General features: G+C 35.3%; 1 protein-coding gene and 1 non-coding gene across 3 annotated transcripts in view; both read right to left on the reverse strand.

Moving 5' to 3' along the window:
• Positions 1–222: 222 nt before the first annotated feature.
• Gtf2a1 (general transcription factor IIA subunit 1) overlaps positions 223–24,204 on the reverse strand; it is a 35,880-nt gene continuing 11,898 nt past the window's right edge. The window contains exons 3-9 of one of the 2 annotated variants that reach the window (XM_048361924.1): positions 20,502–20,706; positions 18,141–18,205; positions 16,693–16,732; positions 15,117–15,250; positions 11,649–11,969; positions 6,240–6,329; positions 223–2,645 (exon numbers count right to left, since the gene is read on the reverse strand). In XM_048361924.1, coding sequence (XP_048217881.1) covers positions 2,538–2,645; positions 6,240–6,329; positions 11,649–11,969; positions 15,117–15,250; positions 16,693–16,732; positions 18,141–18,205; positions 20,502–20,706 — 963 coding nt within the window. In that variant the 3' untranslated portion in view covers positions 223–2,537. Of the gene's footprint in view, positions 2,646–6,239; positions 6,330–11,648; positions 11,970–15,116; positions 15,251–16,656; positions 16,733–18,140; positions 18,206–20,501; positions 20,707–24,204 lie in introns of both variants that reach the window. The other variant, XM_048361923.1, reaches the window with a different exon arrangement.
• Positions 19,219–19,362, reverse strand: LOC125363705. Its single transcript, XR_007213298.1, has one exon. It is a non-coding gene; the product is annotated as a small nucleolar RNA SNORA79 (small nucleolar RNA).

A 24,204-nucleotide genomic window follows, 5' to 3' on the forward strand; every position in this document is an offset into this window, starting at 1 on the left:
ACTTTCATCTTAAATTTTTCAAAGTGGGAATCCCTTGCCTTTTCAAAGGAATGACATCTTAATGGAAACTAATGAAATGATGTAAATATAATATATAATATTAAGAGCATTACTTAAAATGTAAAGCAAGTGACATTCACACAGCAAAAGAAACTATCATAAAAATAAAACACTTCTTGATTAAAAAGGAATACAAACTACTTTAGATTTTTTTTTAAGAAAAAAAGGAATACAATGCAATAGTATATAAGAGCACAATTTGGTATGCAGTGTTGTTTGAACCAGCTCTTAGTTTTCACAGACAAAAGCATTTGCCAAATATGCTATAATTAATATGCCAAATATGCTATAATTAATACACAGGTGCAAATACAAATGGCTATTTTCTGCTTCAAAATAAGCCTCGTGAGTCATTCTGAAAGCAGTGGTTGTTCATGTTTGAAAATAAGAGCTTTTAAAAACAGGCCAGTATATAATACGCTACTATGAATATGGATGTTTATCTACAAAAAGGGCCCAAGCCATGTGCTGACTATCAAGTTTCAGTAGCTAACAACTACTGAATAACTAGTTTCATTTCAGCAACACTGCTAAACTTTCATAGGTAGTTTAGGTCACTGACTTCTTCATTGAGTAATTATAAACCTACCAGTAACTATACTGAAGGACAAATGAACAACACAACTTCTCCATTTTTACTCCCTCCTCCCAGTCTTAATAAACAATAAAACTGTGTGTGCTTTGAGTGGTAACAAACATCACTCCAGAAAGCAAAGTGAATAATCAGAATTAAAACTATTAGCAGTTATGGTATCTATGTCAAACATAACTACTAGCATACTAGATAATACCGTTCATACCAATCTTTGAATGTAAGTTAAAGAGAACAAACTGGCAAGTGAGGTGGAAAGTGGGCCAAAAAGAAAAAGTTGAATAGCTTTTTGTTGAAAATATTTGATGACTTTCATTAAAACAGCGTAAGAAACACTATATAGCTCAGTTTTCTCCTTGGTAATATAAAGTGTTTGTCTGATCCTAAGAAACACATAAAGGCAAATGGAAGACATATATATATATATATATATATAATGAGAATTTTGTCAAAACACTTGGAAAGCAGAATTGTCACTAAAAACAAAAAGGTGGAGGTGAGTGTTGCTGCAGGTCTCCCAGGCAGCTGATTCACAATGAACACAGCAATGCCACATTGTTCTTTAGAGTCTATTGCAGAAATAGTTAACCATTCTTAATATAAATATTAAACTTCTATTATTTTTAATATACAAGTCAAATGTATATGCTTATTATTTCCAATGTGCAAACTGGAGCCTGTATTATCAGTGGCCAGAGTCTGTATTATCAGTGGCCGGGAAGGGCCACCCAATTAAAAAGAGGTAAATATGTACTTAGTGGCCCACCTCCCTCTACCCACCCCTATTTCCCCCCTCAATTACAAAGTTGCTTTTAAAAACGTTGTTAAATTAAAATAATAGTTTTCTTACATTCTTTACTAGTAAACACAAGAAACTTCTGTAATTACTAAATTGTTTAATAAAAATTCAGATCCTCATCACCTGCCCTTATGCTTTAATGTACAGAATGTCATCTGACAGTTTCACTTCAAGACCATATATGTCTATATATGTAAGCACACACTTCCACCCAAGAAAAATTTCCATATATTCATGTCTATTTAATTTTTAGCTAGATAGTACCCTTGTGAAATAAAAATGTATTCTTGACAAATCAATATGGGGCTTCATTTTGAAATATGAAAAAAAAAACAAGTTTTTAGTAAGGAAATTAAAGTTGTCATTTTAATTCCATTCAACTCAGATAAGACCTAAGTCTTCAAATTATATTTAACAAGTATGAAAACCTAATTAAAATATTCATTTCTGGGTCAAACTGTCTCCAAACTGTGATCACTTATTTCCTGTACATCTTAAATAGATGTTTCATAAAGCAAAGAAGAGGTATATATTATTGAGGGAAAATAACAAGTAAAAATAGTTAAGACCTATTATGAGTTTTAAATTTTTTCTTATACAAGTGAATTAAAATTCAACACCATAATTTTGCCCTTTTGTAAAAAGCTCACACTCCATTTTTACCAAATATAACCACATACAATAAGCAGTTTCAGTTCAATCTATCAAAAGGGAAGTTTCTTCAATTCATTCCAACAAGCAACTTCTGGTTGAGCCCAAGTTGGAGGAAGGTATATAGACAAAGCTTTACATGCTAATTACCAGTGGCAGGTTCCTGTATTTAAAATTGACAATTATGGTTCTCCTACACAAAACCCTTCCCTCCCACCCCAAGTAACCCAGGTGCTACAGTTCCATGGCTTGCCAGTTAGAAGTAGTGTCTATGTTGTCAAGGTCTATCTTTGTTCCAGTAGCTTTGTTTCTACTTGCACTTTGCTGACATGCAGAAGTGAAGTTTTGGTTGATATATGTCCAAGTTTCAAAGCATCCACTTTAAATTTTTTTAAGTTTCTTTTGTTTTATTTATAAAAGAAAAGAAACAACTCTTCACCATTCTGCATCTCCAATGGCTTTGGAAAATATATAATCTCTTCCATTAAGATTCATGATACCATCCTTGAGATGAAATTTCCATTTGTTTTTACTCCTGTGTATCTAAACAAAAACAAAATTAAAAGAACATAAGATATTATAAAACAAAAAGTAAATGACAAAATCAAGCTGGATGGTGACTCTGACATAATCACTCACTAAATGGTTTTTTGTTTGTTTGTTTGTTTTGTTTTGTTTTGCCAGTCCTGGGCTTGGACTCAGGACCTGAGCACTGTCCCTGTCTTCTTTTTGCTCAAGGCTAGCACTCTGCCACTTGAGCCACAGCGCCACTTCTGGCCATTTTCCATATATGTGGTGCTGGGGAACAGAACCCAGGGCTTCAAGTATACGAGGCAAGCACTCTTGCCACTAGGCCATATTCCCAGCCCACTAAATGGGTTTTTAAAAATAATTTATATAGGGGCTGGGAATATGGCCTAGTGGTAGAGTGCTTGCCTCATATACATGAAGCCCTGGGTTTGATTCCTGAGCACCACATATATAGAAAAGGCCAGAAATTGCACTGTGGCTCAAGTGGTAGAGTGCTAGCCTTGAAAAAAAAAGGGCAGTGCTCAGGCCCTGAGTTCAAGCCCCAGGACTGGCAATAATTATTGTCATCATAATTTCTATATAATTGGTATTCTTATACAGTATATTATATGTATTCACTAGAGCAGAATTTTTTACAAGTAACTCAAATACAGTTTTACTTTACTGAAATAAACACAATTCTCACAAGACTCAATATGGAAGTATTCATATGACAATGTGTTGACTAAAAAAATTTTCTGAGATCCAATTGTAAGCTTCGCTTACCACTGCAAACACTCTCTATGGTATATTCTTGGCAAATGGCTGTTCAGTGTCTGCTCAACTGATTTGAAGTAAGAGTAGAGAACTGTAAATTATCATTTTCTAGGACAGTTCCCTGTATATCTTTTGTATTTTACCCTTACTAAAATAAAATGTTTTCTCTAAAATGCACTTATTTTTGAGACTTAACTAAACCAAACAATTCTTCATGTATTTGGAAATCATGTATATTTTTGTTCTAAATTCGCACTTTTGTTATTCATTAAAACAAAACAGCACAACAAAGTTAAACCAGACTCATGTATTAAGTGGTCTCTTTACAGTTCTGATCTAAACCAACCACGTTAAAGCTCTATTTTTATTTGAACAAAGTGAAAAGTGTAATTTGCAAAGCAGTTCATTTACTTTCCTTTATGAAGGAGTTTTCCAAATATAAACAGGAAGGCCTCTTAAACTTCCTGATGAAAAATATGTCAAGGCAGAATTACCTATACACAAAGGTGAAGGCTCTATATTTTGTATCATTTTCACCAAGTGCTCTAACATTCCTTTTCTTATCTATTTTCTGTGCCATATCATTAGCATTTAACTAAGATTGTGACTTGGCAACAAGAAGCCTTCTTATCCTTCCTGTAATCTCCATATAATTGACTCACTGAAATCCTAAAGATTAGCCTTCAAAATTAAAACTAAAATTCAAGGAGACTCAAAGTACATTCAACCTCATTTAACAAATTATAAGACACACTGTTTTTGGCTTAAAAAAAAAAAATCAATCCTACTAAGTAGTAGTATTCAATCTAACTCTTAAAATTAGACCCTGAAAACTTTTATTTTTCAACATAGTATTTAAAGTTATTTTCAATTTATTAGCTTAACACATTAATGTATCTAGGAGCAAACCAAACCAATTTTAATCTTTAATATATTTTGTGTTCAGTTTATATCCAAGGCGCACACAACTATTTCCTTACAATAGAAAAAAAAAACTTAAAAAAAAAATTTTATTCAGTGACATTCGCTTCTTGCCTGATAAAGTTTACATTTTCATCACAAAATTGTGTTTTGAATAATTTGGTTGCACAATTCCCATCTAACTTCATGACAAAGATTTGTTGATATCTGCTATATTAACCTCACATTCTTGCTCTATGTGTATAAATAAATCACATGTTTTATAAAGCTCATAGTATAGAGTATTAACAATCAAAAGGCATAGGTCATAAAAGCAGATGCTATAAACACTCAATAACTTTATTGATTTAATTCTGTAAACACCACTGGCCTGGTTTTATTTTTTTTTTCTTTTGTTTTATTTTTTGTTGCCAGTCCTGGGGCGCAGACTCAGGGCCTGAGCACTGTCTCTGGCTTCTTTTTGCTCAAGGCTAGCACTCTACCTCTTGAGCCACAGCGCCACTTCCGGCTTGTTTCTATATATGTGGTGCTGAGGAATCGAACCTAGGGCTTCATGTATATGAGGCAAGCACTTTACCACTAGGCCATATTCCCAGCCCCAGTTTTACTTTTTAATTAAGAAATTCTGTTGTATTTAGCATTCTCCCTACAGATCTGTTTACAACTGGCATAGCAACCTATCATATTCATTTATTTAAAAGCAACATAAACTTAAGCTTCATGCATTTTGCATGTTCATGACTACAGCTCCAGGGCTCAGACTGGTAGACATAGGTATTCAAAAACTATTTGCTAAATGAATAAATTAATGATTACAAACAGAATCCAATTGTTCCTGTTAGTTTTCAGCATTTGGTAAGGACCTCTGCTAAAATTGAATTTAAAATGTAAGTGGATGTTATCAATTTAATGTGTTAAAAAGTAAAATTTATTCCAATGTAAATATCTTGTTTATTATATGCAATAATCATTTCTTTTTAAGTAGAAAGAAAAAGCACCATTGGGAATACAGACAGACACCAATGGCTTATGCCTGTAAGTCAAGCTACTCAGGAAGCTGAGATCTAAAGATCACAATTCAAAGCCAGCCAAAGGCAGGAAAATCAATGAGAGTTTTATCTCAAATTAACCACCAAAAGTCTAGAAATGGAGCTATGGCTCAAGTGGTAGAGCGCTAGCCTTGAGCAGAAAATCCCAGGGACAGTGACCAGGTACCAGTGGCTTGACACTTATAACCCTAGCTATACAGAAAACTGCAAAGTAGATGATTGAGGTTTGAAGATATCCCAGGCAGAATAGTCTGCAATACTTCATCTCCAATTAGCTAGCAAAAATGCTGAAATGAATATGCAGTTCAAGTAGAATGCTATGAGCAAGAAAGTGGAGCAAGAGTGAGAGGCTCAGAGTTCAAACCTTCAAGCCCTGGTACCAGCACAAAATAACCACCACCACCACCAACAACAACACACGCGCACGCACACACACACGTTCCCATAAAACTTTGTTTAAAATTTTCTTAATAGTATCAGAGTATGGCAAAGCTAAATAAATTTTAAGTGATTTTCATAAAACCTAACATTCACTGGATTTCAGTTCTATTTATTGTCCCTCTTCTTAGTAACAAAAACAAAGTTGGACATTTAATTACCCTTTTAGTTTTGAGTAGTTGGAGCTAAAAAAACTGTTTACAAGTTGAGATAGTCCAAATGGAAAAATGATCATAACTCTCTCCATTTCATTATTTATTTTTCAATTTTTTATAAAGAAGTTGTTTTATCCATATTACTCAAAGTCCATAAAACTATAACAATGTGTCGGTAATTTAAAAAAAAAATAGAAGTACCTGCCCAAATGTTTCAATGAGACCAAAAAAGTGGCTTCAAGAAATTTCGACAGAAAATGTTGGTGATCTGAAGATGAAATCCTTACCTTATCATATTGGCATACAACAACATTTTCTGTGTCAAAGAGTTCCTGTCCTTCCTCATCACTCACATCATCTTCACTATTGAGGGGCTCCTACAAATAAAGAGAATTTATAACCGTATCTCCCATGCAGTCCATCTAGCACTTAATGATAAACAACACAATGACTATGATGTGACCAAATGACAAATGTATACTTATATACACAATAAATCTATTACTAACCAATTGGTATTCTAGGTTTGCCAGGCTAATATAATTTCAGCAAGAAATTAAATACAATTACAATTGTTAAGGACTATAACTTCAAGAGTTCAACTTTATTTCCTTTATTCAGGATTTTATACCAGAAAGTAATTTTCTACAGTAATTATTTAAGAAACCTGAAAACAAAAAGTTTTATGAGGTAACAACAATAAAAGTGAAAACTGGCAAAACTGGGAGAGGGAAACATAGCAGACTAGCAATCTGCTTGAGATTTCACCGTTTAAGGATGAGTTCTCTGAATACAAATTAAAATTTTCATCATTATGATGGTTATGGCAGAAGCATACAATTTAAGACTGAAAAAGAATCTCTTGAATTAAAAATAAAAATAAAACCTGACTTAAATAACCAAGTACATTAAGCATCACTCATTTATGATAAGACAAAAGCTGTAACTCAGATTCCTAATTAATGGAGAAAAGGACTGGACAAAATAGAAGAAAAGAAACAAGAGGCCACTAAGTTTAGGCCTATGCTTATTCAAACACAGGTAAAAGCAAACATATATTCTTTTATCCAAATTAGAAAAAAATATGAGGTAAAATGAAAAATCAATTTAAAATGAAAAAAAAAGAGTAATAACAATTCACTTAAGTAACCATCTTAACCCAAAGTGTACAATTCAGTTGTACTCGTAACATTCACAAGGTTAACTATCTTCAATAATTAATCTCAGGAAATTTTACCTTTACCTATTAAGCAATCACTATTTTATCCTGTCTCCTGGCAAGCACCAATATGCTAATTTATGTCGGTTTACAACTTGTCTACACTGGACATCTCATATAAATGGAATTATACAAAATACAGACTTTGTGCCTGGCTCACAAGATGTCTTTTCTTTTTAGATTGTTGTCATCTGACCAGGTATGAAGTGGCATCTCACTGTGGTATTGCAGTCCTCTAATGACTAATGATGCTCAACATCTTTCATTTTCATGTACTTGTTTGGCTACTTGCATATAATCTTTAGAAAATGTCTATTTAAACCTTTTGGCTATCACTCATTTATTCAGTAGACGTGCTGGGATTGTTAACTCGGGACCTCACATAACCTCTCGACCTATGTCCCCAACCATATCACCAGCTACAATGCCAGTTCATTTGCTTTAGTTGTGCTCTGAATAGGATCCTCCTTTTTTTCCAGGCTGATCTAGACTTCAACCCTCCTTTTATGCCTCCTATGTAACTGGAAGTGACGAACCATACCATCATGCCCAGCTTATTTTATTGGTTGACATGGGGTCCTGCTAACTTTTTGCCTAGGCTGGTCTCAAATGTACAGCCTAGTGATCTCTGCCTACCCATCTCAAGCAGGTAGGAGTAGTCCAGGTGTGAGTAGCTGCACTCATCTTTAGCCATTTTGGGCTTGTCTTTTCATTGTTGAGCTGTAAGAGTTCTTTATACATTCTATAGACACTGGATTCTTGTTAAAAAAAAATTGCTAGTATTCTTTCCCACTTTATAGATTACTTTTAACTTACTTTAGTGCATTAAAAATATTAAAGTTAACTTTATCGATGAAAATCCAGGAAGTCTTAAAAAATAATTTGCCAGATCAACTTCAAAAAGAAACAATACTTGACCCAGGCCCAGTTGCCTCATAACCTGTAATCCTAGCTACTCAGGAAGCTGAGATCTGAGGATTTCAGATTAACCAGCCTGGACATTCTTATCTCCAATTAATCACCAAAAAGCTGGAAGTAGAACGGTGATTCAAGTATTAAAAAGCTAGCCTTGAGCAAAAAAGCTTAGGGACAGTGCATAGTCTGAGTTTAAGCCCCAAGACTGGCACACTCACAGGTGTGCATGTGTCCGCACAAACACATCTAGAAAGGAGGGAGGGTGGAAGGAGGGAGGGAGGATAGGCAGGCAGACTTATCAAGTAAGAAATTCTAGTTAGGGCAGTATTAACCTGAACAAAACACCTAAGAAAGAAAGAATACTGGATCAAGTAAGGAGCACCAGTTAGGGTATTAATCTGAAAGCCTGGCAAAAAGAGAATGAGAAGATTCATGCATGAATATAGATATAAAGCTCTGAATGAAGACACACATTTACAAAAAGAAAACACAATTATCAAGTCGTGTTACTCCAGCAATGCAAAACTGGTTTGCTTTTAAATAAATACCAATTAATGAAATTCACCATAAACAACAGACTAGAGGTAAGATACTATATTATCTAATAACCACTGAAAGTATTTAATAAAAATTCAACTTTTACTTATAGTTTTAATAAACCAAGGAAAGTTCTTAGCTTATTATGAAGGAAGCTTCTCTAAAGGATATGCACAAAGTATTAGCAACAAATATTACACTTAATAGCAAATATTTGATGCTTCATTCCTTTTTTTTTTTTTCCGGGGCCAGGACCTGGGCAGTCTACCAGAGCCCCTTTGCTCAAGGCTCTACCACTTGAGTCACAGCTCCACTCCTGCTGTTCTGGTAGTTAACTGGGGGTAAAAGTCTCACAGATTTTCCTGACTGGGCTGGCATCAAGCGGTGATCCTCAGATCTCAGCCTCCTGAGTAGCTGGGATTACAGGTGTGAGCCACCTCCCTGGCTTGATTCTTCATTTCTAATCAATATGTTTTTCAAGAATGTAACCAGTAAGGCAAGAAAAGCTGCCATTTTTCAGAAATGATATAACCATCTACATAGAAAACATGTAAAAATCTGCAAGAACACTATTAGAATTAATAAGACATTAGAAAGGTGTCAGAGTCAACAATGAGTATTAGAAGTTCTATAAACCACCAGCAAAAAAGTAGAAAAGTAATTAATAAATTTTTAAAACTGGGTCACTTAAGGAAGTATCAAAAGTACATAGGGCTGGGAGAAGAGCTCAGCAATACAGTTTACCTAGCTAGCATGCAAGATTTCCTAAGCTTAATCCCTAGAACTGCCAAAAAACAACAAAAACATTTAGGGACTAAACAGACGTGAGACCTGAATGTACACTTTCACTTACTAAAGTACAGTAACAAATGAATGTATGAAAACAAGTTGAAACTTATCAGTAGTTAATGAAATTAAAACAAAAACAAGGCACTATTTTCTATGCACCATCTGGTAGAAATTAAGGAACCTGACAATATCAGGAACAGGTGAAGATGTATTGACATTTTCAACAACTATGTATTAAATAGCAAAGATGTAATCAGTACAATAATTTGGCATTTCCTTATAGAGCTGAAGATTTGCAAGCCTTAAAAAAAAAATTTGCATGCCTTGGGATCCAGCAAGTTGGTGTTTATATACAACACTCAAAGAGAACTCTTGTGTGTGTATCCTCCAAAGACACACACAAGAATATTTTAAATTGTAACAGTAAACCCCTAAAGTAACAGTCATGTCCATCAGATCAGAAAAAGGATAAATCAATTATGGTATATCAGTAAAAATAATTATAGCTATATACAACAGCTTAAAAAAACCTCAGGAATATTATTTTAGGGTGTAAAAAACCCAACATACAGGGAGATACATAAAGAATTATTCCATTTATGTTTTAAACGGACCAGCAAAGCTAAAAATATACTCTTCAGGAAAATATTCACATTGTTAAAAAGCAAGTTAATGATAAACACTAAGTTTATGGGCATGGATACACTGATAGCCCAGGAAATGTCAAGCAGTAAACAAAACAAAAAAAATAGATGGTAGATACCAGGATATTTCGATTTTCAAACATTTTTATTCTTTTGTATTTAGTCAATGTTTAATAATAACCTTTTAAAAGATTTAAATAATTTATTTTGTAAGAAGGTCAAAAAGGCCACTTTTTATGCTGAGGAACACAGTGAGTGATAAAAATTGTGATGGGAAAAAGACAAATGACTACAAAAGCAATACTTGCAAAACTGTTTGGTATAACCCAACTGAACAACTCATGGGGGGAGAGGGGAAGGGGGAGGGGGTAGGGGGGATGAGGGAGGAGGTAACAAACAGTACAAGAAATGTATCCAATGCCTAAAGTATGCAACTGTAACCTCTCTGTACATCACTTTGACAAAAAATAAAGCATAAAAGAAAAAAAATTGTGGTGGGACAAGTTTCACCTTGGGCAAAAGTAAGCTTGGACAATGGAGAAAACAGAGACATCAATAAGCTTCTAGAAGCAGACAGACACTAGACAGGAAAAGTTAAGAACTAATACAAGGGGCTAGGGATATATGGTCTAGTGTCAAGAGCGCTTGCCTCGTATACTTGAAGCCCTGGGTTCGATTCCCCAGCACCACATATACAGAAAATGGCCAAAAGTGGCGCTGTGACTCAAGTGGCAGAGTGCTAGCCTTGAGCAAAAAGAAGCCAGGGACAGTGCTCAGGCCCTGAGTCCAAGGCCCAGGACTGGCCAAAAAAAAAAGAACTAATACAATAACAAAAATTGTTCAATGTTTAAGAAGACAATGCAAGGATATGGTTTAATGCAGAGATCTGTGATTCTGATATATCAGAAATTCTCTAAGTCATTATCTTTATTTTACTTTATGCTGCTGGCTTTTGTGCACCTGGAGCTTGTAATAGTGACCAAAATATCTGTGCAGTAAAGGCTCGTTTTTGATTATTGTTGTTGAAGCCTGATTTAAAAAAATTAATCCTATCTCATGAGCTTGCTGTCTACTCTGCTTCTAGTTAAGATATAATAAAATTATATTCCTGTGCTGTAAAAAAAAAAAAAAAAAAGCAAAGAAACTAATACAGAATATGACACTCCCCTCCCCCCAAAAAAAGGTTTGGAATAAATCTGCTCATTGAGTTTTCATGTATTTCCTCTCTCCTCAAATGTTGTCTTACCTATTTAATTACTAAAGCAAAAGATTGACTACATCTACTTGTTCTACTCTATCACTATGAATACATAAGCCAAAGAATTGAAATGACTTTTGTTTCCTCTATCCTTATTAATACAATTTAACTTGGTACACATACATTTTTATTACCATCTATATGAAACAATTTTCTTTTAAAGGTAAATATAGCTAGGAAAAATTTAAAATGGTAGTACAAATAGGACAAAAATCTTATGTTGTATGACACCAAATAGCCTCTGAAAAAAAGGAAATATAATTTCCCAGTTTGGCATATCAAACTGGTCAAGACTGAGTAGTTTCTTTTTCCAAGTCTGTCACTAGAAACTTACTTCCTCCACCTGCCCATCTTCAGCTCCATCTTTCTCTTTATCTTCCTCTTCATCATCATCATAGTCTTCTTCTTCATCTTCATCTTCTTCAGATGATGTATCCCCAGTTCCATCAACTTGTAACACTAATGGAGCTTGTTGCTGAGCAGGCTGAGCCTGTGGTTGCTGTTGGCCAGTTGCAGTTATCTGTGCTTGTGCTTGTGTGGGTGCTGCCACTGTTGTAGGTATGACTTGAGTCTTATTTCCTGTAAATAATATTTGCGGAGGCTGGATGATGACACCTGTCTGTGGTGAAATCCCACCAGGAAGAGGAGCTAGGACCTAAAGCAAACAAAAACAAAGAAAAAAATCATATTTACAAAAAAATGCATATTAGAAGGATTAAGTATGGTAAACAGTAGCTGGCCCAAATGTTAAAAGAATCACCAGAAATGGCACTTTTTCATAGTTAACAATGCCAAACATAAAAAGCCATGTTTAGATAGTGCACTGACACACTAAAATTTCCATTTTATCATTCAAGTTTCTGAAAGAAAAAGATTTTCTAAAGAGGGGCTGGGAATATAGTCTAGTGGTAAGAGTGCTTGCCTCATATACATGAGGCCCTGGGTTCGATTCCCCAGCACCACATATACGGAAAATGGCCAGAAGTGGCGCTATAGCTCAAGTGGCAGAGTGCTAGCCTTGAGCAAAAAGAAGCTAGGGGACAGTGCTCAGGCCCTGAGTTCAAGGTCCAGGATTGGAAAAAAAAAAAAAAAAGGTTTTCTAAAGATAACTACTTCAGGCTCAGTGACAGCACTCAGTCCCTGAGTTCAACTCCCAGGACAAACAAAAAAGAAAAAAGGAAAAAAAGTGTGTGTGTGCATGTGTGTGTTGATGCTTATGGGGGAGAGGGGCCAGTCACTCACACCTATAATCCTAACTACTCAGGAGGCTGAGACCTGGATGATCACAGTTCAAAGCCTACCAAGGCAGAAAAGTACACAAAATTCCATCTCCAAAAATAACCAGCAAAATGTCTAATCCATACCTCAAAACATTTAACTGACTGATAAAAGGTATTGATTTAATTTACAATTCCACAAACCATGCAAACCACGATTGAAAACATAATCTCTAAAATTCCTGCCAGGTTCTTCATTCTAAGATCCTAAATTTGAAAAGAATACATTAACAAATATGAGCTGTATGTATTATAATTGCAAAATAATTATTACTAAATTACAAGTGCTGTTTAGTTGCAGGCATACAATTAAAGAAAAAGCAAAAATAAAACATTTCCTTTCAGAAATTTACAGATTAATGGTTTAATAAACAACTATAACACTAATTCAAAAGGACAAGATATAATAGAAGTACCAAGCCACACAACTCTGATCTGAAAAATGTTTGTATTTTTCAGATTTTTCGGTTTAAGGATTTCAACTGGTATTTACAAAATATCCTCAACCCTCAAAACTCCAAAATCTGACACCTAACTCATGCTAGGGCATTCTGGATAAGGGAAATTCAACCTGTCTAATTCTGTGAGAACTAATTATGTGTACCACTAATTCTGTGGTACTAAGCTTAGCTTAGGAAACAAGGCATAGTCAGTGAACCTTCCCAGTAGGTTACACCTGAGTTTCTGTTTGTGTCTTAAGAATAGCCAGGGTTTTCTCTTTGTGGTTTTTCTGGAGCAAGTACAGGGAATTTTTATATTCAAGGCCAAAAGCACTATTCTAATTTAAAGAACAATGTCACAAACTAGGCTGTCTAGTTTCTCCACTCTTATTTGAAGGAGTGATTAAATTCTTAACCAGTCAATAAAGCAAGAAAAAAGAAATAAAAGTGATAGAAATAGGAAAGAATTCCTATTATCTCCTCACAGAAGATATCCTATACTTCAGAGATTCTAAAGACCAAAGAATAGTTTACACTTTCAGCAAAGTAGCATGCTACAAAAATCAACAAAAAAATCAATAGCTTTTCTATAAATCAAATAACTATGCTTAGAAATAAATTCACACTACTCTCAAAATTAGGTACTAGAAAAAGGAAATACCTCTCATGTTTTTGGATCAGTAGAACAGTAAAAATAGCCATATTACCAAAAACAACATAAAAGGCAATCTTAAAATTCATATGGAAACATAAAAGGTCCAGAAAAGCCAAAGCAATGTTGAACAAAAACAGTAATACTGGCTAGCACTCTTGCCACTAGGCCATATTCCCAGCCCCAAGACAACTTAAAACAAATGATGCTGGGAAAATTAGGAGATCCACACACAGAAAACTGAAACTAGGTTCTTAACTGTTACACTATACAAAAATCAATTCAAAATGGGTCAAAACCTTAAACTACTATCTGAAACTTTATACAAAGGGAAAACAAAGACATACATAAGTCATGACTTGCTGAACAGGCTGATTTAACTCAGTAAGAACAAGAATTGAAAAATGAGGTTACATCTGATCAAGAAGCTTCTGTGCATCACAGAAACCATTATTAGAGCAACGTAACAACGTGTAAAAGGAAGGAAAATCTTTGGTAGCTACTTATGAGACAAAGAATTAATATTCAGCATATATAAACAGCTCTAAAAGTTAAAACATCAGCTGGGCATCTGTGGCTCATGCCTGTAATCCTAGCAACTCAGGAGGCTAATATCTGAGGGTTGCTGTTCAAAGCCAGCCCAGGCAGGAAAGTCTATGAGACTCTTATTCTCCAGTTAACCACCAGAAAACCATAAGGAGCACTGTGGGGCTCAAAATGGTAAAGCTCTAGTCTTGAACAAAAAAATAGCTCAAGGACAGCATCCAGGCTCTCAGTTTAAGCCCCACGACCAAAAGGAAAAAAAAAACTTAAAATGGGATGGGGGAAAGTGGGAGAAAAAAGGAGGAGGTGGTAACAAGTTTGATAAGAAATGTACTCACTGCCTTACGTATGAAACTATACCCTCTCTGTACATTACTATGACAATAAATAAATGTATTTTTTTAACCTAAAATGTCAATGACAATCCATTAAATGAGCAAATGAAATATATAGAATTAAGCCATAAGAGAATACAAATAGCCAATAAACACTGTACAAACAGGTGTTCCACATACTTAGCCATAAAAGTAACCCTGAGATTTGATTTCATCACAGCCACAATAGCTATCACCAAGAAAACAAACAACAAATATTGGCAAAGACGCAGGGGAAAAAAGGAACCATACTATTATATACGCATGTACAAAAATATAACAAAACCTCTCATTTTGTACAGCTAATGTATACCAATACTTTTAATATATGCTAATACTTTTAATTTTAAAAACATGCTGAATGGACACTATGCTGTGAGACACACAGCAGAAAATAACAACTCTGAGTACTGGAGATGAGTCTAAAGTTTTGCAAATATAAAACTGTGGAAAAAGCCAGGGCAACCACCTAAGGAATCCACGTAAAGATGGAAATGGTAATTGAAATTCCTTTACCTGCTGTATAACAGGAGCTTGAACTCCACCAGGCTGCATTTGTGGTATAACCTGCTGTTGTAGAACTACTGACTGTTGAGGCTGAAAGATATACTGGGCACCATTGGCTGCTCTGACCACCTGGAGAAGCTGACCTAAAGAAAAAGGGCAAATATTCTATGTTACCATCTTAGCTATAATCACAAAACACATGAATTAATATTAAATGTTAATATTAAATGTTAAACCACTGAAGAATCTAGAACTCATCAAGTTCTAAGTCTAACAATATTATTAAGGACTATCATCCATACAAACTTAACTATATGCATTATCTTAACTACCCTGCATGTTCAAACACACTAAACACACTAAAATAATTAAGTATCTGGGATTTTCCCCCCATATATATATATATATATATATATATATATATATACTATCATTCTTTAGCTGTTATTCCAATAATATTTTTTTGTTTTGTTGTCCTGGGGCTTGAACTCGGGCTGAGTGCTATCCCTGAGCTTCTTTTGCTCAAGGCTAGCACTTTACCACTACAGTCCCAGGGTCTCAGGTTTTTCTGGGTATTTTATTGGACATAAAGAGTTTCACAGACTTTCCTGTCCAGACTGGCTTTGAACCACAATCCTCAGGTCTTACCCTCCTGAGTAACTAAAGTTACAGTCATGAGCCACGTGTGCTCAGCTTTTTTTTCAGTTGCTTCATTTTGGGGTTTTGGATGGTACTTGGGTTTGAACTCAGTTAAGCTCAACACCAGTCATATCACAATGATCCAAGTACTAAGGGTTATTCATTTGTAAAGCTTTAGAGAAACAAGTGTAACAGAACATGTATAGACTTTAAGCAAAACCATCATAGTACTCTCCTTCAAAATTGCAAAAAGCAATAAAAGTTTACCAAACCAAATGACACAGATTACCACCTAACACTAGATGTATGTCTGGTTTACATATTCAGAAACAACTTCCCAACCAGTTGCCTCAGGTGACTTTCAAATTAATTTTTGAATTAAATTAAGTTTTTTGTTTACATGTTAGTCAAATATGGAGTGACACAGTCCCTAATTGTTCTCTATAAATTTAAGTTAATAAAACTAACTATAAAATAAGATTTTTACAGCAAATATTTAAAATCTAGGCTAATAACAAAAGTCATGTACTAAAGTTTAATGCAGAGGCTATGTATAATAACATACACTAAATTTGCATGATGTGATTTGGTATCACCAATTAGTTCAACTGACTCAAGTGTAAGTCACTTGGCAGGATAAAGGTGTTTCGTACAAAAAATTCAGTCACTAGGTATTTCTATGTAAAATTGAAGGTCTTCAATAGAGTGATTCACAGATCAAAAGCTCAAGAATAATTTTCATCTTTGCTACTGCATCCTCAATAATGATTAGCTTTAATAATCTAAACCAAATGGTAACAGAAATCCAACTAAAACTGTTCCTCTTACAATAAAGACAAATCATAACTAAATGTTAAATGGTATAATTTGCTCAACAATATTTAAATAAAGCCCTCTTATTCCTAATTACCAGAATTTGTTAATATCTGTTGAACAGGAGTCACACCTGCAGGCAGTGCTAAGGTAGCAGCTGTAGCAGCAGCACTCTGAAAAAAAAAAAAAAGAGAGAGAAAAAGAATCAAAACCACAAACATACATAACAATCTTAGTTAGCATATCTAAATAGTACAGGAAAATTTCTGTTGGGAATATATGAAGTCCTAATGATAAAATGAAATCAACTGGTACAAGACTACCTAATGACTTATGTAGTCACTACAAGCAATAAAACAAAGCAGTGTAATTGTTTGGCTCCCCCTTCTACACCCACCACAGATACCAAGAACATACCCTAAAAATTTCACAGCTATTTTTGTTCCTCCCACTTCAGTATTCTTTTTTTTTTTTTTTGCCAGTCCTGGGGCTTGGGCTCAGGGCCTGAGCACTGTCCCTGGCTTCTTTTTGCTAAAGGCTAGCACTCTACCACAGCTTAAGCCACAGCTTGACTTCTGGCTTTTTCTTTGTATGTGGTGCTGAGGAATTGAACCCAGGGCTTCATGCATGCAAGGAAAGCGCTCTACCGCTAAGCCATATTCCCAGCCCCTCGGTATTCTTTAAAATACCAATCCTTTATATCTTCATACTACCCTATACATTTTTAATAAAGTACACATAAAAATGTTTATGCCTGTATTCAGTTAAAATACACACTAAGGCAAAATTACAATTATCTTCATTTTAAATTCCTACCAGAACCAATAGTTGTCCACATAAAACACCTATATATAAAGATTTCCCTTAGGGTGTAGCTGGCAAATCTTCAGAGGTAATACAATCAAAATGCTGGGAGCAAGAAGTGATTTCAGATACTTCTCAGATTTGGAGATATCTGCATAGACATAATAAAATTATCTTGGGGATGGAACCAGGTCTATCTAAACACAAAATTCACGTATGCTTGTATTTAAGTGTTTTTGTTTGGGGAGAAGAGGTTAAGAAAGGTGTCACTATGTAGACTATGCTAGTCTCAAACTCACAATGCTCATGCTTCTGTCTCTCAAGCATTGTAATTACAGCCATGTGCACCACTATATAATTTTCCCCTTGTAATCTCAAAAGGTTTTCAGATTTTGGACTAAATGCCAGTGGCTCATGCCTTTAGTACTAGGTACTTGGATTCCTAGGGAGACCTCATCTCAATAGAAAAACGCTAGGTAGGGTAGTCTGTATCTGATATCCAGGCTATGGTAGGAACTATAAATAAAACACTCAAAAACTCAAATTCCAGATAAACCCTGGCAAAAGCGAGAACCTATCTTTAAAAATAACCGAACTTTAAATTTTCTGCTAAATACAATTTCAGCAAATTTAAAAACCAAACAAAAAAAAAACAATTGTAGCTGTTTTGCTCAGGTCTTCAATAATCCTCAAGATGCTGACATATTACATACTTAGGTATGGTCACTATTTTTGTAAGAATTAAAGTTGACCTAATGTTGCATTTTTAGTTATTACCATGCTTGATGCATTCATATGCTGTATCAGTTTAGAATCAGGAACAATAACTTGTGGTGCTGTGGCTGCAAAGAAAAAAAATAAGTACATTTGTAAACAAGCACCATTAGGCTATTTCATAGTCACAAGAGTGTAATATAATGCAGAATGCTTTTTTCATATTTTAGACATTTAAATAATTTTTAAGAAATTGATGTCTCAGAAAGTTTTTTGGGGTTTTTGTTTTTTTTTTTTGCCAATCCTGGGCCTTGGACTCAGGGCCTGAACACTGTCCCTGGCTTACTCTGCTCAAGGCTAGCACTCTGCCACTTGGGCCACAGCGCCCCTTCTGGCCGTTTCCTATATATGTGGTGCTGGGGAATGGAATCCAGGGCTTCATGTATACTAGGCAAGCACTCTTACCACTAGGCCATATTCCCAGCCCCTCAGAAAGTTTTAAATGTGTTGAAAATAGTATGATATACCCACTGGCACTGGAAAACAATAAAAATATATACATGGAGCCAGGCACTGGTGGCTCACACCTATAATCCTCGCTATTCAGGAGGCTTATATCTGAGGATCATGGGTCAAACCCAGCTCTGGCAGGAGTCCCTGAGACTCTATCTCCAATTAACCATCAGAAAACCAGAAGTACAGCTGTGGCTCAAAGTAGTAGAGTGCTAGCCTTCAGCAAAAGAGCTCAGGGACAGTAACTGGGCCCTGAGTCCAAGACCCCTGACTGTGGCTGTGTGTGTTTGTGTGTGTACTATATAACATATTAATATATATAAGTATATATTAGTATGGAAATACCTAAGGATACAAGGGAATTTGGAAACTCAAAATGATGAGACAATATTTAAACATACACATTTCTGTTCATTCCTAAATAATCTGGAAATCTTCTAATGCAATTTAGCCTTGCCTTACTTGTCAAACCCAGAATTAACTACTTTACAATATAATGTATTACTATTGGAATGGAGTAAATTCAAGCTTAAAACTATTAATCTACAGTCCTTTTCTCTTAGCTTGACAATTACCAAATTATGTTATTCTCATCAATTGTTTAAAAAATACAGTGTGAAAAGGAATTAAGTGTTTGACTCCGCAAATTTCAGAGAATACACAGATAATCCCATTACCTTAATATTCTCTGAGTGAAGAAAATCAAACTTTAATTTATGATGACCTAAAATCCTACTGCCAAAACTAACGACAATAGGAGGAACAGTCATCAAAGAAGATGAAAAGAACAAAACAATTTGACACAGATACCGCTTTAAAATTGGGTATTAAAAGTCCTATTGATATAAACAGACCTTTAGACCAAACAGACCTATCTGCCATATATCACTATTAATTATACACACACACACACACACACACACACACACACACTCTATCAGGTGAGACAAACGGGCAACTAAAGATTACTTAGATAATTCTTTCCAGTAATAATACAGACTCGTTGAATTAGAATACCAGGAAATTCTGTACCTGGATAGAAACCTATCATGGAAAAACCCTTGGAACGTATAATGAATCAAGATTCTTATTTAGTCTTTTCAAGGCTCAGATTTCCTTAGCTGTGAAATGGAGCTAAACACTGTTTCATAAACTCTCTATGAGGGGCTAATAATGAAAGCGACTTGAACACTGCAAAGTGTGGATATAATCAAAAACAGGTTCTAGTCTTACTTTAAATTAAGCTGTTATATGTCTGTTTGCTTAAAAGAAATCTTGTCGAGTATATTTACATAAATGACTGTAGGACTGAGTTCTGATTAAAATTATAAAATTCCTCCAGTATTTAATATATAGATAAAATAGAATGTCTTTGAAAGAACATGTCTCATAAAAAAGTAGACAACTACTTTATCATATAAAAAAGTGAAGCCCTTATTAAATAAATCTCTATAGATGACTTAGTAAATACACTTTTAATAGAGCCTTCTCAAAATAATCATACAAGTTCTTTGAATATGATCTTAGGCTTTCCATTGAGGAATTACCTGTTCACACACAAACAAACTCAGCCAACACAGTCTTTTTTTTGGGGGGGGGGGGCAGTCTAGGGGCTTCTACTCATGTACTCAGCACTGCCCCGGGCTTCTTTTGCTCAAGGATAGCACTCTACCTCTTGAGCCATAGTGTGACTGCTGGCTTTTTCTGTTTATGTGGTGCTGAGGAATTGAATCCAGTGCTTTTTGCATGCTAGGCCAGTACTCTACAGCTAAGCCACATTCCCAGCCCCAATATAGTCTTAAAAAAAAAAAAGTTCAAATTATCCTTTTAAAAGAAGAAACGCAGATCCTTTTTCTTTCAAATCACAAATTTAATTTTCAAGCCACAAAAGGAAAATAAAGCCAGTCTTACCTTGCTGTGATGCAGGAATAAGGACTTGCTGGGTCTGTGCTTGCTGAGGTACGGTTTGCTGAGGTTGAGCTTGCTGATGGTGGTGGTGGTGGTGATGCTGCTGCTGCTGGGGTTGATGCTGCTGTTGAACTTGCAATAAAAGCTGCTGCTCTTCTGAATGAAATCCATCTACTGCCCTAGACTGCATTAGCTTATTCTCCCATAACTAAGATAAAGAACATTAAAGGTTTCTCAGTGAAAGACAAAATAACTCTGGACATATGGACAAAACATATTCATTAGCTATCTGTAAATTTCTTCCATTTTTAAAACTATACAACCACAAAAAACACAAGTTACCTTTTCTTTGATCTAAGCATAAATAATGAAAATAAATCCTTGAAGAATCAAATCCTATCTCTATCACTTTAGATTAGTGAAGAATCATTTCCTTGCTTGTATCTCCAACAATTTTTCTCCAGTAACTCCTTAATTGAAAGCTGCTATTTAGCATTTTTTAGAAATCCAAGATTATCTCTTGTAACATAAAAATAAAATATTTTTATGAAGATTTAATAAAAATTTCCCCTAAAACCTAACTTCATCTTCTTGATTAGAAAAAAGAGAAACAAAGACAACTAAAGCCTAATTTCCCATCTCTCAATTTACACATAAGAAAAAAGAAACTTCCCTCCATACATCTCAATATTTCTCTCCTTCCTTTACGCCAGGGATTGACTAGAAATATTCTGTTTAGCCACATCTATAGGCGGAGCATTCAATAATTCAAAGTCTAAAATATTCTAAAATCTGCAACTGAGTGCTGACCTCATGTCACAAATGGAAAATTCCATACCATGAAACCTTGTTTTGTACACAAACTTAAGATATTATGTAAAAGCATCTTCAAGCTATTTATATATGAAACATATATACCCAAATAGTCTTTTTTTTATTCACAAAAGGTGGGCTATGTTCAAATTCTTTAAATAATCCAAAATACTTCTGGTCACAAATGCTTTAAAGATACTCAACCTGTGTTTTATCATTTTACCACAAGGTACAGTATACCCCCCACCCCCACCCCCAAAAAAATCTCTCTCCCTAAAACATTTCCTCTCCACTGGGTTTAGTATTTAATTTAAATTACCCAAGAAAGTGAAAGATTGTGTTTTTAAGAACGCAAATAAAATGACTTAATAATTTTATATATACTTCATTTTCTCCTCCAAAATCTACTCTTGAGATACTGCTAAATTCACCTGAGGTTTCTATCAGATCATCTAAGTTTCCTCTCAGAGGCTTAAAAATAAGTACCAATAAATGGGTGTTTAAAAGAGAGAAGTAGAAGAATGAAGGTGGGAAGGGGGGAAATGCAGGCAAGAACTGTATATGCCACAGAATTGAGAAACATAAGGGAAGGGGTAAATTGCGGGGGGGGGGGGGAATGTTGAAAGGGGATCAAGACGTATTGCATAAACTGCTATGTTAAATGACAAAAAAATTCAATATATAACCTAAAATTAAGATAAGTGAGGAAAGAAGGAGAGGTTGGGAGGGGTGAGTGAGAATGTTGTAAGGAGTGACTTTGATCGAGATGCACCATATTCATAAACTGCTTTGGTGAATGGCAACTTTTTTGTACAACTACTTTTTTTTTTTTTTTTTTTTTTTGGCCAGTCCTGGGGCTTGGACTCAGGGCCTGAGCACTGTCCCTGGCTTCTTTTTTTGCTCAAGGCTAGCACTCTGCCACTTGAGCCACAGCGCCACTTCGGGCCATTTTCTGTATATGTGGTGCTGAGGAATCGAACCCAGGGCCTCATGTATACGAGGCAAGCACTCTTGCCACTAGGCCATATTCCCAGCCCCTTTGTACAACTACTTAAAGATAATAAAAATATTATTTTTTAAAAAATCTCCTGACCATTTCCTGGTATAGACATTGTCTAGTTTCTACACACTAGTAAGAATTCTGGCACCTTCTTAACAGTTTATCAAAAAAGTAAACTAACAAGTCAATTTCATAGTGAAGCAATCTCCCTAGCAAGCCCTGTATTTAGAAACTTCTAAAATCTATTTAGGTATAGTAACTGTATTTATTCATGATTGTTGAAAATTAACATGTGCTATACTTTGTTATCAGTGTTTCCAATTAATACTATCACTAGCAAAAAAGTTTAATAAAAGCTAGGCTTATTAGAGCTTCTGGTATACCAGAAGTTGAAAAACCAAAAACCAGTTAATTCTGGTTTGGCTACTACTCATGTGGCCAAATAATGTTATCTCTCTTGGCCATTTTCCTCCCCTAAAAAAGAGAAATCATTTACTGAGCACAATAGCTCAGGTCTCAATAGCCTCAGCTCAGAGGCTGAGGCTGGGAGAATTACAGTTGAGGCTAGTCTAGGCAAAAAGTTTGCAAGATTCCCTATCAACCAACAGAAAAGGCTGGGCATACTGGTATATGCCTATCTCCTCCCCACAGCTACACAGAAAACATAAAATAGGAGGGCTGCAGTCCAGGCCCACTAGTGCATTAACAGGATACTCTCTTAAAAAAAAAAAAAAAAAAAAACTGAAAAGGGCCAGAGGCATGGCCAAAGTGGTAGTATACTTGTGTAGCAAACACAAAGCCCTGAGATCCAATCCCAGTACCAAGAAGAAGGGGAGGAAAGAAAAATTAACCATTGGAGTGCTCAGCAGGCAGTATTAGCACCTGAACACAAGGTCTCACACTTGCTAGTAAGTATTCTACCCTTTGAGCCATTCTATCAGCCCTAGATTACTTCTAAACTCACTTCCAGCTAATAAATCTAGGCTTCTAAAAGTCCCAGACTAAAAAACTACTAAACTTCTTGTAAAAACAAAGTACTAGGGGCTGGGAGTATGGCCTAGTGGTAGAATGCTTGCCTCCCATACATGAAACCCTGGGTTCAATTCCTCACTACCATATATACAGAAAAAAGACAGAAGTGGCGCTGTGGCTCAAGTGATAGAGTGTCAGCCTTGAGCAAAAAGAAGCCCAGGGACAGTGCTCAGACCTGAGTTCAAGCCCCACAACTGGCAAAAACAAAAATAAACAACAACAAAAAAGTAATACTATCTAAGAGCCCAAACAGTCTCTAGCTCATCACTGTAAAGTGGACTTTTAACTCAGCACATCACCAAAACAAGCATTTGTAGGTTAATAAAACACATTACATTAAGACATTTTATAAGGTTAGGTTCACAAATAATCTAACACCCAAACCTTTTGTTTCTCCTTTTTCTAAAACAAAACTTAGTTTGAGTCAAATTAATATCAAAAGGTAATATTAGCTAGTGCTTTAAGAAGAAACTATATTTTAACCATAATTTTGGTGGGGATTGATGGAAGTAAACAAGATCCTTATGCTTATAAGCATGCAATAAGACCTTTGAGCAGCATCCCAATCCCTCAAAATTTTCTAAACTTTTATTGCCTTCAACTAGTCTAGTGACTAGAGAGCGATCTTTCCAATGTACTGAGGATAAAACTAATGATGATGCTGAGGGCCAGTGACTCACAGTGGCTCAGGAGGCTGAGATCTTAGAATTGATGGAAGCCAGCCTGGGCAAGGAAGTCCATGAGACTCATATCTAATTAACCACCAAAATGCTGGAAGTGGAGCTGTGGTTCCAGTGGTAGAACACTAGCCCTGAGCAACAAAGTTCAGGGGACCAATCCCAGGTCCTAAATTCAAGCCCT

This window comes from Perognathus longimembris, chromosome 14 (genome assembly GCF_023159225.1).
Source record: "Perognathus longimembris pacificus isolate PPM17 chromosome 14, ASM2315922v1, whole genome shotgun sequence".
NCBI lineage: Eukaryota > Metazoa > Chordata > Mammalia > Rodentia > Heteromyidae > Perognathus > Perognathus longimembris.